The sequence below is a fragment of the Silurus aristotelis genome (assembly GCF_946808225.1).
Source record: "Silurus aristotelis genome assembly, chromosome: 7".
Lineage (NCBI taxonomy): Eukaryota > Metazoa > Chordata > Actinopteri > Siluriformes > Siluridae > Silurus > Silurus aristotelis.
In genome coordinates this window covers 263,932-280,787 of record NC_139580.1, presented here as the reverse complement: position 1 = coordinate 280,787, position 16,856 = coordinate 263,932, and the positions used below count along the sequence as shown (strand labels likewise).

The following is a 16,856-nucleotide window of genomic DNA, read 5'->3' as shown; positions in this document are numbered from 1 at the left end:
GTCTTGGCCATGTTAGTAGTTGGATTCTTACTGATTGTATGGGGTGGACAGGTGTCTTTATGCAGCTAACGACCTCAAACAGGTGCATCTAATTTAGGATAATAAATGTAGTGGAGGTGGACATTTTAAAGGCAGACTAACAGGTCTTTGAGGGTCAGAATTCTAGCTGATAGACAGGTGTTCAAATACTTATTTGCAGCTGTATCATACAAATAAATAGTTTAAAAATCATATATTGTGATTTCTGGATTTTTTTTTTTAGATTATGTCTCTCACAGTGGACATGCACCTACGATGACAATTTCAGACCCTCCATGATTTCTAAGTGGGAGAACTTGCAAAATAGCAGCGTGTCCAAATACTTATTTTCCTCACTGTAGGTGTGAGCAGAACTGCTGTGCTACAACCTTTTCTAAAATTTTGGATATAAAGGGGAGATTTGATATTGGTCTGTAGTTGGACAGCTGACAGGGTGAATGTCAGGTTTCTTAATAAGGGGGTGGATTACTGCCAGTTTGAAAGATTTTGGTACAAAACCAGTGCTAATGGAAGAGTTAATTATTTTTAAAACAGGTTCAATTCCCTCTGGAATGATCTGTTTAAAGAAACTTGTAGGCGAGGGATCGAGATGCAGGTTGATGATTTTGATGAGGAAATTAATGAAATGAAGTCATTCTCATGAATAGGAGTGAAGCTTTGTAATTGATTGTCTGTTATAATTACACTGCTGTCTACAGGGTTACTTGTAAAATAATTTGGATTTATATTAATCGTCTGGATTTCTTGACTGATGTTTTCAATTTTATTATTAAAAAAGTTCATGAAATCATTACTACCTATTGATGGTGTGCATGTGAGTGCAGTGCTTTTATTCCCTGTTCATTTTGCTACCGTGCTGAATAAAAATCTAGGATTCTGCTTGTTATTTTCTATGAGGGTGGAGAAATATGCTGATCAGCAGCCGTAAGAGATTTTCTATAAATTAGGAGGCTCTCCTTCCATGCTATTTGAAATACTGTTAATTTTCTTTGACGCCATTTACGTTCTAATTTTCGAGTGGTCTGTTTTAAGGTGCGTGTATGATTATTATACCACTGTGCTAATTTTTTCTCCCTGATCATTTTGGTCTTAAGGGGAGCTCCATCATCTAGAGTGTAACGTAATGTTGATTCTAGGTATTCAGTGGCCCAGTGGAGCTCTGCAGGGTCAGACGGAGATCTATCTAATATCGTAATTTCTGGAAGATTATTGATAAAATGCGCTGCTGTAGCTGACGTGAAAGTACGCTTAACACGATAACGTGGTGAAGTAGTAATGCAATGACTGAGGCAGATTTTTAAATAGATGAGATAATGATCTGAAATAACTTCAGACTGTGGAATTATGACTATATTTTTTATTTTTAATCCAAATGTTAACAACAAATCGAGAGTGTGTCACCACTATGAGTGGGTCCTATAACATTCTGATTAATTCCAACTGAATCTAGAATGGACACAACAGCTGCTCTTAAGGAGTCTTCCTGATTATCAAAATGAATGTTAAAGTCACCAACAATTAATGCTTTGTGTAAAGAAGTAGCTAAATTTGGGATGAAATCTGCAAATGATTGATGAATGAAATGAATGAAATAAGAAAATCAGAGTCGGGCCCCTGAGGGTCTATAAATAATAATTAGTGGAATTGTCTGACTGGACCTGAATATTTAATGTTGGTGTAAAGAACTCCAAATGTTTTACATTTTTGTTTAGTCTTTTGTGCGACGTTTAGATTATTATTATAAATAGCTGTGACTCCGCCTCCTCTGCCATTTAGACGGGGTTGGTGTATGTAACTATACCCAGGAGGACTCGCTTTATTTAATGCTACATATTCATTCGATTTAATCCACGTTTCTGTCAAACACATTATATTAAACTCCTGGTCGGTAATAATTTAGTTTATAGTAAGCGCTTTTGACGTAAGAGATCTAATATTCAACAATCATATTTTTAGATCAGAGGTGCTGCTGTGCGTTCAGTCCTATTTAATTTAATGTTAATCAGGTTACTAAAACAGACTTTCTGAGAATTCCTATATCTTGGTTTTGCTCGGGGGACAGAAACAGTCTCAATATGGTGGATCCTGAGTGACGACCCTGTGCAGCTAGCAGACGGTTGGTTTAGCCTGTCTGTCTGCTCCCTGGCCTTGGCTCTAGACAGTCACTTGTTAACTAGTACTGTTCTGAGACTATGACCTATACTACAAGAAATGAGAGCAGCACCTTTCCGAGTGGGATGGACACCGTCCCGCCCTAACAGGCCAGCCTTGCTTTCAAAAATGCTCCAATTATTAATGAAGCCCACATTATTTTTGGAGCACCACTCGGACATCCAGCAGTTCAGCGCCCATAACCTGCTGTAGGCTACATCGCCACGTCGTATTGGGATGGGGCCAGAGCATATTACAGCATCGGACATTGCCTTCGCTAATTTACACACCTCTATAATATTACTCTTAGTAACCTCTGACTGTCGAAGGCGTATATTATTAGCTCCTGTGTGAAAAACTATCTTAGAGAACCTGTGCTTTCCTAAGAATCTAAGCTGACCTGCTATGTCCGGCGCCCTGGCTCCCGGTATACACATGACCTGTGCTGCTGGTGCCCCTAAAGGTCTAGCTAATTTCACGTGCCTCAGAATGGAGTCTTCTAAACCCAGAGCTCTTTCAGGTTTCTCAGCGGGTGCTTCACCGAGGAGAGCAAACCTGTTGGACACGCGAAGTGGAGAGGAATGGTGCTACCGTGGGCGAGCCTTAGCGTTAGCTTTGGCTTTGCGAGTATGCCGCTGAGTCGTCATCCATTCACCCCGCTGTGAGGGTTCTAATGCCGGAGTCGGGGGAATATTAATTTCACCTAGGGCATCCAGACTTTCCCCTGCAGAACCTGGACTGCTCTCGCACTCACTACTTCTCTCTAGACTCTGGATGTGCTCCTCTAATGCTAAGATCTTTTCCATCAAAGAGCAAACTAGCTTACACTTTTCACAGATAAAATTATCGCTAACAACGGAGAGAGACTGACTAAACATGTCACACTTCACACACTGAATGAACTGAATGTTCGCCATAGTAGAGAATTTACGTACCTTAATGTGTTTACTGTAGTGTGTGTTCGTAGTTCTGGTGAATATCCTCCACTCACTGCTTTCAAACCCTCAAACAGGGAAAAAAGCGCTCTTCCAAAAGCAAAAAATAGACGAGACGGAGCCAACGGAAAGTGAAGGATGCAGCAGTGATCAGATGTTCTGGAGCACAAGGTTATGATGTGATGTGTGTTATGTGTAATCTTTGCTAAAAAAAGATATGTTTTTAATCTAGGGTTAGGGTTAGGGTTAAACTGGGAGAGTGTATCTGAACCCCGAACACTGGCAGGAAGACTATTCCATAGTTTAGGAGCTAAATGTGAAAATGCTCTACCACCTTTAGTGGACTTTGATATTCTAGGAAATAGTAGAAGTCCAGAGTTTTGAGATCTCAGTGAGCGTGACGGATTGTAGCGTGTTAAAAGACTGGATAGATACATGGGAGCCAAACCATTTAGTGTTTTATAAGTGAGTAGCAGTAGTTTGTAGTCTATTCGAAACTTAACAGGAAGCCAGTGTAGGGACGATAAGATTGGGGTTATATGATCATATTTTCTTGACCTTGTGAGAACTCTTGCTGCCGCATTCTGAACTAACTGAAGCTCGTTTATTAATGATGCAGGACATCCACCTAGTAATGCATTACAGTAGTCTATTCTGGAGGTCATGAACGCATGGACGAGCTTCTCTGCATCGGATATAGACAACATATTTCTTAGCTTAGAAATATTTCTAAGGTGAAAGAAGGCTGTTTTTGTAACTTGGTTGATACAAAGTTAATTTTCTCTTTGATGGAGAAGATCCAAGACTTTGAGAAATGCATCCAATGATTAGAGAATTAGTGAGTGTGAGAGCAGTACAGGTTCTGCAGGGGAAATTTTGGATGCCCTAGGTGGAGTTAGCATCCCTCGCAGCCCTCGCAGCGGGGCGAATGGGTGACGACTATGTGGCATACACTAATGCTAAGGCTCGCCAACGGGAGCCACTGCTTCAGGTGTCCAACATTTTTGCTGTCGTCTGTAAAGCACCCGCTGAGAAACCTGAAAGAGCTCTGGTCCTAGGAGACTCTATTCTAAGGCACGTCAAATTAGCCAGACCTTTAGGGGCACCATCAGCACAGCTCTGGCCCCATCCTGAAGCGTGTGGCGATGTAACTTACAGCAGGTTATGGTCACGGTCACTGAACTGCTGGATGTATGAATGATTCTTTAAAACAATGTGGGCTTTGTAGATAATTGGAGCAATTTAGAGGGCAAGGCTGGCCTGTTAGGGTATCCATCCAACACTCAGAAAGGTGCTGCTCTCAATTCTTGTAGTATAGGTCATAGTCTTAGAACAGCACTAGTTAACCAGTGACTCAGAATCCACCATATTGAGACAAAGAATTATAGAACAAGAAAACATTTACATTTGCGGCATTTATCAGAAGCCCTTATCCAGAGCGACGTACAAAAGTGCTTTAAATCTCTAGTAATTAATAAATCTACACTGGCATGCAAGATTACAAACTTAATATAAATATAACTCGAATTCTACAAACTTGGAAAGTGCTAATTTAGGTATTTCAGGAAGAGGTAGGTTTTCAGTCGTCGCTTGAAGATAATCAGGGACTCTGCTGTACGGACATCTAGGGGAAGTTCATTCCACCACCTCGGTGCCAGAACAGAGAAGAGCCTTGAAGTGTACTTACCTCTCATTCTGAGAGAAGGTGGTACCAGTGGAGCAGTGCTGGAGGATCTCAGACAGCGTGGTGCAGTGCAAGATGTGATGAGGTCACTGAGGTAAGATGGTGCTGGTCCATTTTTGGCCTTGTAGGCAAGCATCAGTGTTTTGACTCTGATACGTGCAGCTACTGGAAGCCAGTGAAGGAGCAGCAGTGGGGTGGTGTGGGAAAACTGATTGAACACAAGTCGTGCAGCTGCGTTTTGGATCATTTGCAGTGCACGAATAGCGTTCAGGGGAAGACCTGCCAGCAGAGAGCTGCAGTAGTCCAGTCTTAAAATGACAAGAGACTGAACAAGAACCTGGGCAGCCTGTATGGAGAGAAATTGTCAAATCCTTCGGATGTTATAGAGAAGAAATCGACAACATTAGCGACATGTGGGGAAAAAAGACAGTTCATTGTCCATAGTTACCCCGAGGTTACGAGCAGTGGCTGAAGGGGAGAGCAGAGAGTCATGAAGTGTTATTTGGGGATCTTGACCTGGAGATGAATCACCTGGGATGACCAGCAGTTCTGTTTTGCTGGGGTTGAGTTTTAGAAAAATTTAATATAAGAAAAATGTAATATAAGTGATTTATGTGTGTTTATCCCTGATAATGAAGTCTGGAAACAACAAAATACTACAAAACACTGGAGAGTGAGTGCTAACTGGAGCACTGGAGTGTGTGATTGAGTGATGTTCTTTCTACAGTCTTTTACAGTCATTTGATGTTGTGGAACCAGGAGCTACTGAGCAAATCATAAAATAGCTCAACATCTGAGATCATCACCGATCCAACACCAGCTTCTCCATGCCAGAGCCTTTAAACACTCAAAGAGGCCCAGTGTCCAAACTCCACATGAGGTGGGATCCAAATGGCACTGGTACGTCTCTAGATGGTTCGGGATGTACTTCTTTAAAAGTCCAAAATCTTCATGATGTGGGACGTGACTGGAGCTGGAGCAACCTCAGGAAGCCTCGGGATGGGGAGAGAAAGAGAAGCAGTGGTGAGGAATTAGCGTAGCTGCTGTTCATGATATTAACAGCACAAGTTTATAATGTGATGTGATCAGATGTTCTGGAGCACAAGGTTATGATGTGATGTGTGTTATGTGTAGAACTCGCTAAAAACATACGTATTTAATCTGTTAGCATCTCCACCCCCCCCCCCCCCCCCACCCCGCGCTTTGGGACTCACAGCCAAATATGTCCTACCAAAATGTAAATATTAACAGTTACTCAAAAAAGGTGGGCTACATACACTTATATCTTTGGAAAGAAGATAGAAATTAGTTTATTAGAGGGACAGCGCATGTAGGACGTTTTGAAGACAAGGTGAGGGAGGTGAGATTGAGATGGTTTGGACATGTGCAGAGGAGGGACATGGGGTATATCAGTAGGAGAATGCTGAGGATGGAGACACCAGGAAGGAGGAAAAGAGGAAGACCAAGGAGGAGGTTTATGGATGTGGTGAGAGAAGACATGCAGGTAGTTGGTTTGAAAGAGGCAAATGTAAAGGACAGGGGGGTATGGAGACGGATGATCCACTGTGGCGCCCCCTAATGGGAGAAGCCACAAGAAGAAGAACATTTTAATTTCATATATGTTATCAGTCCTGAATTCACAAAATCATCCAAAAAAGTAATGGATTAAAAGCCACATGTCATATGCTTATATTTAATGAATTGAAATTGAATGAAGATATCATTAAAAATGAGATTCATCCGGCCTGTCCCGCCCAGCCCAAATATTGGGACTCAGCTGAAAAGGACTTACCTAAATGTAGATGTAAACAGTTCCTGACAAAAGTATGCTACATACACAATTTACATATATTTGGAAAAAAGACACTTTGGACTTTACTGTCTTTTTTCTTAAAATATAAATACATGAAATCAGTTCTGGAGCAATCCATAAAAGTACTGGGTTAAAAGCCACATGTCTCATGAGTTTATATTTCAAATTTTATGAAGATTTTCATGACAAATGAGATTCCTACAAACATTTATCTGAGACTGTGTCTGATCCTTTTCTCCCTCCCCCTGTGTGAGCGACACCTGCTAAACTCAGGTGTTCATTCAGACTCTATTCATACAGTCTGCATAGAAATGACCTGCTGACCATTAAAGACTTTTGTTCTACATGTTTGGATATTGATATACATATTGATGTCCGGCCATCCGAATGGACAGGAGTGTGCCCAACAATACACACACACACACACACACACACACACACACACACACACACACACACACACACACACATTTTTCAAAAATGTCTCTAATAAAAACAAATGAAGAGTAAAAGGAATAACATCATATAAACTGTAAAGGGAGATATATTGTAACTTACAGATGTAAAATAGGCTCAGATTTTCCATCTCCATGTAGATTACCAGGTTGCCATCATTACACCTCCCCAAGAATATTTTCCACATCGCTGCTTCATGCAATCACCAATCAAAAACCATCTCTTTGAGAAAGTTCTCATTTCCAAAAGTAAGCGGTTCAGCTGATGTAAATCCAATATAGGAGCAACCCTATAGGAGTTTCCGTTTTTGGAAACTATGAAGTGCCGGCTATAGAACCCGGGCTCCGTTCCCTTGGCAACCGAGAAGAAGAAACATAATTTTACTTATACTGTGGTTGGGTTGTTCAAAAAAGCAAATAGCAGCAATCCAGAAAAATGTGCAAAAAAACGGCACAAATGTCCCAAATTAAAACGCCCTTAAACAGCGCCCACGAGGTGGCCAGGCCTCAAGTACAATGAGCCCTCAGCCCTGAATTGTCCTGTTATATTATCATGTTAAATATTTATATTTAACATGATAATTTATCATAAAATGAAATGTAAAAACGAAGGATTGTTGCATTATTTTTTATTAAATATGAAAGTACGTTACAGAAAGAAAAGGGATTTATTTTGAATGGTGCCAAAACAATTTTTCTAGCTGTGAAATAGTTATTTATTACAGTAAAGCTTAACCATGCAATAACACTTGCGCCTGTTTAAAAACACCTGGTTTTGGATAAATTGCCTGTGAAATCTCGTGGCCAACTAGGCAGTACTGTTTTGGTGGAACCCTTTAGACTTTATTTTGCCACTAGGAAAGTTCTGGTGGGTCGTGTTGTCACTCAGCTTTGGGGTGATGGCAGTATACCACTTAAGCTGATCAATCCTAGCGACAAACCAGTGAAGCTTAGGCGGGACTCTAAAGTGGCCGACGTTTATCCTTGCATTGCGTTGGAGGATGTGGGTGAAACAGAGAGTGGGTTTTCGCTTTGGTCGACTGTTCAGCAGTCAGTGGTTAAGACGGACGTGTCTAAAGATTAACGTAGCAGGCTCAGGCAATGTGGCTTAGAGATCATTGATCTTGAGCCTTGTGAAGTTTCTGGATCCTGGAAGACGAAGCTCTGTGATCTAGTTCTTGAATATGAGTAAATTTTTTCATGACATTCTCTTGATTGCGGTAAAGTCAGCAGTTTTGTACATAGAATACGTCTGTTTGATGAGAGACCGTTTCGTTTACACTTTAGACAAGTTCCCTCTTCACAGTACCAGAAGTTGCATGTTGCTTTGAATGAGATATAGGAGCGAGGTATAATTCGTAAGTCGGTTAGCGAATATGCATCTCCTTTGGTACTGTGTTAAAAAAAAAAGCCGATTTGCGGATATGTACAGACTTCCGTTGGCTTAACGCACGTTCTATAAAAGATGCGCAAAGGATATTTACAATATCCCATTACATTAAGACGACAAGAAGTACACTGCTTTCACTACACCAATAGGGTTGCACAAATATAATTATCTTTCGCAAGGCTTTTGTAACTCACCTGCTAGTTTCATGCGAATGATAACTAGGATATTTGGTGGCCAGAATTTCTTGTCATTGTTGTGCTACCTGGATGACAATGGTCTTTGCACCTGACGAAAACATTGCATTGCAAAGGCTTGAAATGGTTTTTGGAATGTTGAAAAAACACAATTTGAAATTGTTACCAAAGAAATGTTAGTTCTTAAGGCGGTCTGTGAAGTTTCCTGGTCATTTGATTTCGGAGGATGGTGTCGCCACTGATCCTGGGAAGGTTGAAGTCGATTGCTAAGATTACTTTTGCAGATATGATGTGCCCTGATGGTGTTACCCCATCAGTTAAGAAAATTCAGTCTTTTCTTGATCTTGTCGTGTGGTACCAACGTTTCATTGAGAATTGTTTATCCCTTGCACACCCACTCTTCGCTTTAACTAGTGGTGTGAAGAAAGATAGAGGTAGGGGTTGCAAAGGTGCTACATCATTCAGGAAACTTACTCCTGATGATTGGACTCCAGCCTGTGAGGCGGCTTTGTCTGCTTTAAAGACAGCTCTGCTTTCTAATGTAGTCCTCGCACACCCTGATTTTCCAGGCCCTTTATCCTAGCTACTGATGCTTTATCGGAAGGGTTGGGTGCGGCTCCAAGATGGCAGCACGGCAGTAGCGGACCCAAAATAGTGCTACTTTCAGTTTGTAGCCCGCCTTACGCAACACATGGACATTGGAGCAACCGGTACAACTGCAAAACCCTCAGGACTCCCAAAAGACTCAGAAATAACCCAAACAACACAATAAATGATGACCTGCGGCAGAAGCTATGCGACCTCGGCGTGCTCCAAAAATCAAGCCTCCAGACCTTGCCGTCGCCTGCGGTGGATGGACTGAGGAGGCAAATTTGAAAGCGCTGCGCAAGGGAACGGAAGCGGAAGCGCGGAAAGCGAGCGGGTGCTAATGCTAGGCTAAAAGATAACCCTAGCCGGCCTGCTCTACCATCTCTTCTGCTGGCAAATGTCTGCTCCCTGGACAATAAATTAGACTACATCAGACTTCAACAAGCTACTCGGCATGAATACAGACACTGCTGCGTTTTTGTGTTTACTGAGACTTGGCTGAGCGACAGAGTTCCGGACGCCGCCATTTAGCTGGACGGGCTAGCCGCGTTTCGTGCCGACAGAAATGCAGCTCTGTGCGGTAAAACTCACAGCGGCGGTCTGTGTGTTTACATGAACACGGAATGGTGTAAGAACTCTGTCCTTGTCCTTGTCCTCGTCAGTTTATTGTTGTGAGATGTAGACCCTTTTTTTTAACCCCAGGAATTGACCATTGCTATTATGCTCGGAGTGTACATACCACCTAGCGCTAATGCTAAGGAAGCGCTCAGTGTACTCCACGGGACCATTAGCGAACTTCAAAACACACACCCTGACGGATTGTTTATTGTCGATTCTTATATATTGTAGATTTTAATCATGCAAATCTCAGTACTGTGCTTCCCAAATTTCATCAAAATGTGGACTTTGCAACCAGAGGAGAAAACACGCTGGATGTTGTTTACACGCACATCTGGGCCGCATACCGGGCGAAGCCCGCACCCACCTCGGGTACTCAGACAACATATCTGTTATGCTGATCCCAGCATACAGACCACTCAGCAGGCGTTCAAGACCAGCTCGAAAACAAGTAAGAACCTGGCCAGCAGGATCCATGTCTGCTTTCCAGGACTGTTTTAAATGCACTGACTGGGACATGTTCAGGGAAGCTGCAACCAGTGGTCGATTTCATCAACTTGGAGGAGTACACGTTAACAGTGACCAGCTTCATCGGCAAGTGCATTGATGACATGACCATCTCCAAAACTATCACTACACGCTTCAACCAGAAGCCGTGGATGACCGCCAAGGTGCGTGCGCTGCTAAAAACAAGAGACTCTGCCTTCAGAGCAGGGGACAAGGCGGCCTTAAAAACAGCAAGGGCCAAACTGTCCCGTGCCATCAGAAAGGCGAAGCGCGCACACGCCAAGAGAATCCACGGCCACTTCCAGGACAGTGGAGACACCCGGCGCATGTGGCAGGGCATCCAGGCGATCACGAATTACAAGATAACGTCACCTGCTTGTGACCGTGACGCCTCCCTCCCAGATGCGCTGAACAACTTCTATGCCTGGTTCGAGGTGCAGAACAACATGGTGGCGAGGAAGACCATCCCTCCTCCCAGTGACCAGGTGCTCTGTCTAACCACAGCTGAAGTGAGGAAAACTCTATGCAGAGTTAACCCACAGAAGTCTGCTGGACCAGACAACATTCCTGGCAGAGTGCAAAGGGAATGTGCACAACAGCTAGCGGATGTCCTCACCGATATCTTCAACATCTCCCTGAGCAGCGCCACTGTTCCCATGTGCCTCAAGACAACGACCATCATTCCCATGCCGAAGAAGTCTACTGTGTCATGCCTCAATGACTATCGTCCTGTTGCACTCACACCCATCATGATGAAGTGCTTCGAGAGGCTCGTCATGAGGCACATCAAGACCCAGCTTCCACCCGCACTGGACTCAATGCAGTTCGTGTATTGTCCAAACCGCTCAACGGCCGAATTTAGCCATTGGCTTAAAGAGCACTGGTTCACAGCTTGGACAGATAATAACCCCTTGACGCACATCTTGACCAAACCGAGGCTTGATGCCTGTGTACAAAGGTGGGTGGCTAAACTCGCCACCTTTGAATTCGACATTAAATATGTTCCTGGGCCAAAGAACACAATAGAAAACAAGGAAACCTAGAAAACAAGGACTCGTATGTAAGGATGCTGTTCATAGACTTCAGCTCAGCATTTAACACAATTGTCCCTCAGTACCTGATTGAGAAGTTGAGCCTACTGGGCCTGAACACCTCCCTCTGTAACTGGATCCTGGACTTCCTGACTGGGATACCTCAGTCAGTCCGGATCGGAAACAGCATCTCCAGCAACACCACACTGAGCACTGGAGCCCCTCAGGGCTGTGTGCTTAGTCCACTGCTGTTTACTCTGCTGACTCACGACTGTGTAACGACGCACAGCTCGAATCACATCATCAAGTTCGCAGATGACACGACCGTGGTGGGTATAATCAGCAAGAACGACGAGTCAGCATACAGAAAGGAGGTGCAACAGTTAACAGCCTGGTGTGGAGCCAACAACCTGTCTCTGAACGTTGACAAAACTAAAGAGATGGTTGTTGACTTCAGGAAAACACAGAGCGACCATTCTCCACTGATCATAGATGGATCCTCAGTGGAGATCGTCAAGAGCACCAAATTCCTTGGTGTTCATTTGGCAGATAACCTTACCTGGTCACTCAACACCAGCTCCATCACCAAGAAAGCCCAGCAGCGTCTTTACTTTCTGAGAAGGCTGAGGAAAGCCCACCTCCCTCCCCCCATCCTGACCACATTCTACAGAGGGACCATTGAGAGCAGCTGCATCACTGCCTGGTTTGGGAATTGCACCGCCTCGGATTGCAAGACCCTTCAGAGGATAGTGAGGACAGCTGAGAAGATCATCGGGGTCTTTCTCCCCCCTATCATGGACATTTACACCACACGCTGCATCCGCAAAGCAAACAGCATTGTGGATGACCTCACACACCCGTCACACACACTTTTCACCCTCCTACTATCAGGGAAGCAATTCTGAAGCATTCGGGCTGCCATATCCAGACTGTGCAATAGTTTCTTTCCTCAAGCCATCAGACTCTGATGAACTGAACTCTCTCTCTCACACACACACACACACACACATACACACAACTGTGTGACTGATCTGTACAAACCGGACTCAACACACATCATAAACTTCGCACAACAATGTTTAAGTACCACTCACACTAATCATTACCACAAAAATGTTTACATGCCGTTTTTTTGCACATCTTCCGGGATTGCTGCTATTGTTCTTCTGCACAATATTCTGTCCAGATATTTTTGCCACTATTCACTTTATCTTGGTTGCTGCTATTTGTTTAAATTGCACAATATTGTTTACAGTTTTCTGCTACTGTGCACCTTATTTTGTTACGACAGGTTTACGGGCGGAGCTATTTTGTGTTTTGTGTATTGTGTATTGTCCTGCACTGTCCTGTGTTGTCTTTGTTTGCACCAATGCACTTTATGTGGCAAGGATCTACTTAGTTCTTGGCCCTGTGTCTTTTCTGTTCTGTGATTGTTGTTTTATGCTGTTTTATGTAGCACCTGCGTTCTGGAGGAACGTTGTTTTATTTTTACTGTGTACTGCATCAGCTATATATGGTTGAAATGACAATAAAAGCTTCTTGACTTGACTCTTGACTTGAGAGCGTTTGCGAGTAAATCACTTTCCTGAGCACAAGCCAGATATCCAGCACATCTCCTTGAGTTCCTTGCGCTTAAGTGGGCTGTATGTGATAAATTTAGCCATTGGCTTAAAGAGCACTGGTTCACAGCTTGGACAGATAATAACCCCTTGACGCACATCTTGACCAAACCGAGGCTTGATGCCTGTGTACAAAGGTGGGTGGCTAAACTCGCCACCTTTGAATTCGACATTAAATATGTTCCTGGGCCAAAGAACACAATAGCGGACACTTTGAGTAGGCAACCTTTTGTTGATGGTCGCGTTAGCTACCGCATTGTTAGGGAACCCTATGTCGAGTTAGTAGCGGAGTCTGAGAACCATACTTGTGCTGCTGTGCAGGATGCTTTCCGGTTGTCAAATGCCAGTCAGTGAGTAGCTGACAGTGTTGCGGTTTCGGCGGGTGCCTGTGTTCGGAAGGATTTGGGTGTGGATGTATGTGGTAGTTTTTCAAGTGCAGAAGTGGCTGTTGTCTTTTCTAACCATGTTCACTGGGATGAGGGAGCAAAAGTGTGGGCTACTCCCCTGTCTGGATTCATCCAACATATCACTGACGTTGGGTTTGATTCTCTTCCTTCATACTCTCACCAAGAACTGAGAGACAGACAGCTTGATGATGAGCATTTAAAGAGGGTGATTCACTATGTTGACCTTAAACGTAGGCCCTCGAGACGTGAGTGTGCAGGTGAACCCAGTGCTGCATTGAAACTCTTAAAGCAGTGGGATAGGCTGTCTTTGACCAATGGTGTCTTGTATCGTGTTTCAAAAGACCCTTTACTGTCACCAAAAGATTCCAATATGTGGTAACTTTTTCTCTCAAAACCGAAGTTTTGAGGGGTTGTCATGATGAGGCTGGACACCAAGGTCAGTATAGCACCCTTCACCTGTCTCGTCAGCGTTTTTACTGGATTGGGATCGAACGAGATGTCCGTGAGTATGTGAAAGTTTGTGGTCGTTGTGTGCTTGCAAAGGCACCAGTACCAGAAGGTCGGGCTTTACTGGAGAGTATTAAGACGTCTGCTCCGCTTGAGTTAGTTTGTATTGATTTTTGGTCAACCAAGGACTCTCAGAATAGGTCTGTTGATGTCTTGGTGGTTATTGACCATTTCACGAAGCTTGCACATGCTTTTTGTTGTTCAGATCAGTCTGCTAAATCGGTGGCGAAGAAGCTTTGGGATAACTATTTCTGTTATTATGGCTTCCCAGAACGTATCCACTCTGACCAGGGTGCAAATTTTTGTAGCGAGCTCATCAGACACTTGTTCGACTTTTGTGGGATAAAAAAGTCACAGACAACCCCATACCACCCAATGGGTAATGGCGCTGTTGAAAGGATCAATCGGACACTGGGTAATATGATCAGGGCCTTAAAGCCAAAACCAAAGCATGATTGGCCCCAGATGCTTCACACACTGACCTTTCTGTACAATTGTACTGCACATGAGATGACAGGGTTTTCTCCATTTTATTTAATGGCTTCATAGGCCAAGACTGCCAGTTGATGTGATTTTCAAGAGTGTATTGAGAGTTGATTTAAATGACTCTCTTCCCAAGTATGTTGTATCTCTGGACAGAGACTTGAAGGAGGCTCTTGCTGTTGCTGAGGTTAATACTGGCAGAGAACAGTCTTACCAGGCCAGGATGTACAACCGCAGACATAAGGGCGTGAACAAGTCGGTGACAGAGTTCTGTTAGCCAATATGAGCGAGGGTGGCAAACGCAAACTTTCAGATAAGTGGGAGGGTGTGGTCGACCGTGATCCCAGGACTCACATTTACAAGATAAAACACCCTGTATCAGGTCAGCTCAAGGTAGTGCACAGAAATCTACTTCTTTGTGTGAATTTTCTCCCTCTATGTGATGTTGTAGGGGCTACTGATAATCAGAGTGTGTTTTCTGTGGGTGATGATGTTTCCGATGATGGCTAGTTGGCTTTTGACAATTCGGTGTCTATGAGTGAAAGCCCTGAAGTTTCTGGGTCTGTGGATGATAGTGGTCCCCATATGGATAAGTCATGTAATGCCCATGATTTCTCTGTGGCTGCAAATGAGCCACCGCCTGGTGTGATTCCTGGAAATACTCTTTGGGACCATTCAGTTAATTAGGAATGTCCTGGTCAGGTCAATGTCTGCACGGTGGATGGTTGCCTTATTTCTTCTATAAACCGGTAGACCCTGCTCAACACTGGACAACAGGAGCATGGCAAATTGTCTTTTTCCGTTCTTGGTTTGAAACATTAGAATGCACAGTTTAGGGTGTTATGTCAATTTTGGAGTGCATATAGGTATGAGTTGCAGAGATGAAGTGTAGAAGGCACTTTATTTGCCTTCTTGATTAAGGAGAAGTGATATATGCACAGCACTTTTTTCTTATCAGGTCTTTGGATGAACAGTTTTTTCTGATCAACAGCATTGTGCTAAGAATGGCAATTCTGGGATTTTGTCTCTGTGGGATTTATGTTTCTTTGTTGATTTCGTGGTTGTTATGTTTTGACACAGTCAGTGGGGGAAAATGTAACAGAAAGAAAAGGGATTTATTTTGAATTGTGCCAAAACTATTTTTCTAGCTGTGAAATAGTTCATTATATACATATTGTGTGTGTAATTCATTTGTCTACATATTATACCTGAGAAGAGGGGAATTAGTGACACCTATAGGTAATGTGAGAAAAGAATAAAGCGTAAGTTGCATCAGCCATTCTCTTGTCAGTTCCAGCTGAACTGTCCCATTTTGTGACCAGATAAGCTGTATTTATGCAACCTGCGTGTCTTTATTTTTACCCTCAGTAAACACTCTAAAGAGGGGTTACATACAGTGTATTTGTCAGGCTGCAGACGCGGAAGCAGATAAAGTCCAATCATGTTCTTTATTGCGGTGCAAAAAACAAAACACTCATACACCAATGAAAACAAAAGCAAACCCAGACATCCGCTCGTAACGAAGTATCCACTATGAGCGCGAATGTCAAACGCCTAATCCCAATGCAAGTAAAGCTTTCGGCAATGAGTACTTCAATAAGGAAATGGAGTTCGGAGAAATAGCCAGCGGTGAATCCCGGTGTTTGAGCAGCCACGCGATTTACCTGCATGACAATACAACGACCGACAGCCTGTGACTCAAGAACGTGAGTTTATGTAGTCTGATCTTTCATGAGCCACAGCTGTCGGTAATCTTGGGAAGCAGCGTGACTGCTATCGAGGGGGGCGTGGCAGGGTGAATCTCTGACAGCTACAGACGGGGGCGTGGCAGGGTGAATCCCTGACAGCTACAGAGGGGGGCGTGGCAGGGTGAATCCCTGACAGTACCCCCCCCTCCAGGGGCGACACCTGACGCCCCAAAACCCACCTATGCCAGGCGGGCCAGGGCACTCCGAGGAAGGCCTCCTTAGACGCCTGGGAGCAACGGAGGCCTGGTAAGCATCCTCTGCGGAGAGCCGGCATGGAACAACACCTTGCAGGAGGATCCGGAACGGAGCCACGCCCTCGGTGCTGACGGGAGGCTGAGTAAAGCCCCTGGCGGGGATTGAAGCCGGAGCGATCTCCATGGCGGGGAACCGGAACTGGACGCCAACCATGACAATGACCGGGGAGTGGAGGACGTCCCGGGCGGAGACCAGGAACGTCGTACCACCCTCTGAGGGACCTGGAGGACCGACGTCGCCGTCAGAGGGACCTGGAGGACCGACGTCGCCGTCAGAGGGACCTGGAGGACCGACGTCGCCGTCAGAGGGACCTGGAGGACCGACGTCACCATGCGGGGATCCTGTGGGCGATCCGTCGTCCTGAAGAGGACCTGGGGGCGAGACGTCGCCCTGCGTGGAGCCTGGATGCGATCCTTCTCCCTGAAGAGCACC

At 44.3% G+C, this 16,856-nt stretch overlaps 1 protein-coding gene and 1 long non-coding RNA gene across 2 annotated transcripts in view; one reads left to right on the top strand and one right to left on the bottom strand.

Moving 5' to 3' along the window:
* Positions 1–5,406: 5,406 nt before the first annotated feature.
* Positions 5,407–7,674, bottom strand: LOC310728899. The gene is made up of 2 exons (XR_014534375.1): positions 7,181–7,674; positions 5,407–5,802 (listed from the first exon to the last, which is right to left on the bottom strand). It is a non-coding gene; the product is annotated as an uncharacterized lncRNA (long non-coding RNA).
* A 2,265-nt stretch (positions 7,675–9,939) lies between these two features.
* The window catches only part of LOC310728884 (uncharacterized protein), an 82,625-nt gene continuing 75,708 nt past the window's right edge, over positions 9,940–16,856 (top strand). The window contains exon 1 of the mRNA XM_083546748.1: positions 9,940–11,201. Within this exon, the coding sequence (XP_083402874.1) occupies positions 10,479–11,201 (723 nt within the window). The 5' untranslated portion in view covers positions 9,940–10,478. The remainder of the gene's footprint in view (positions 11,202–16,856) is intronic.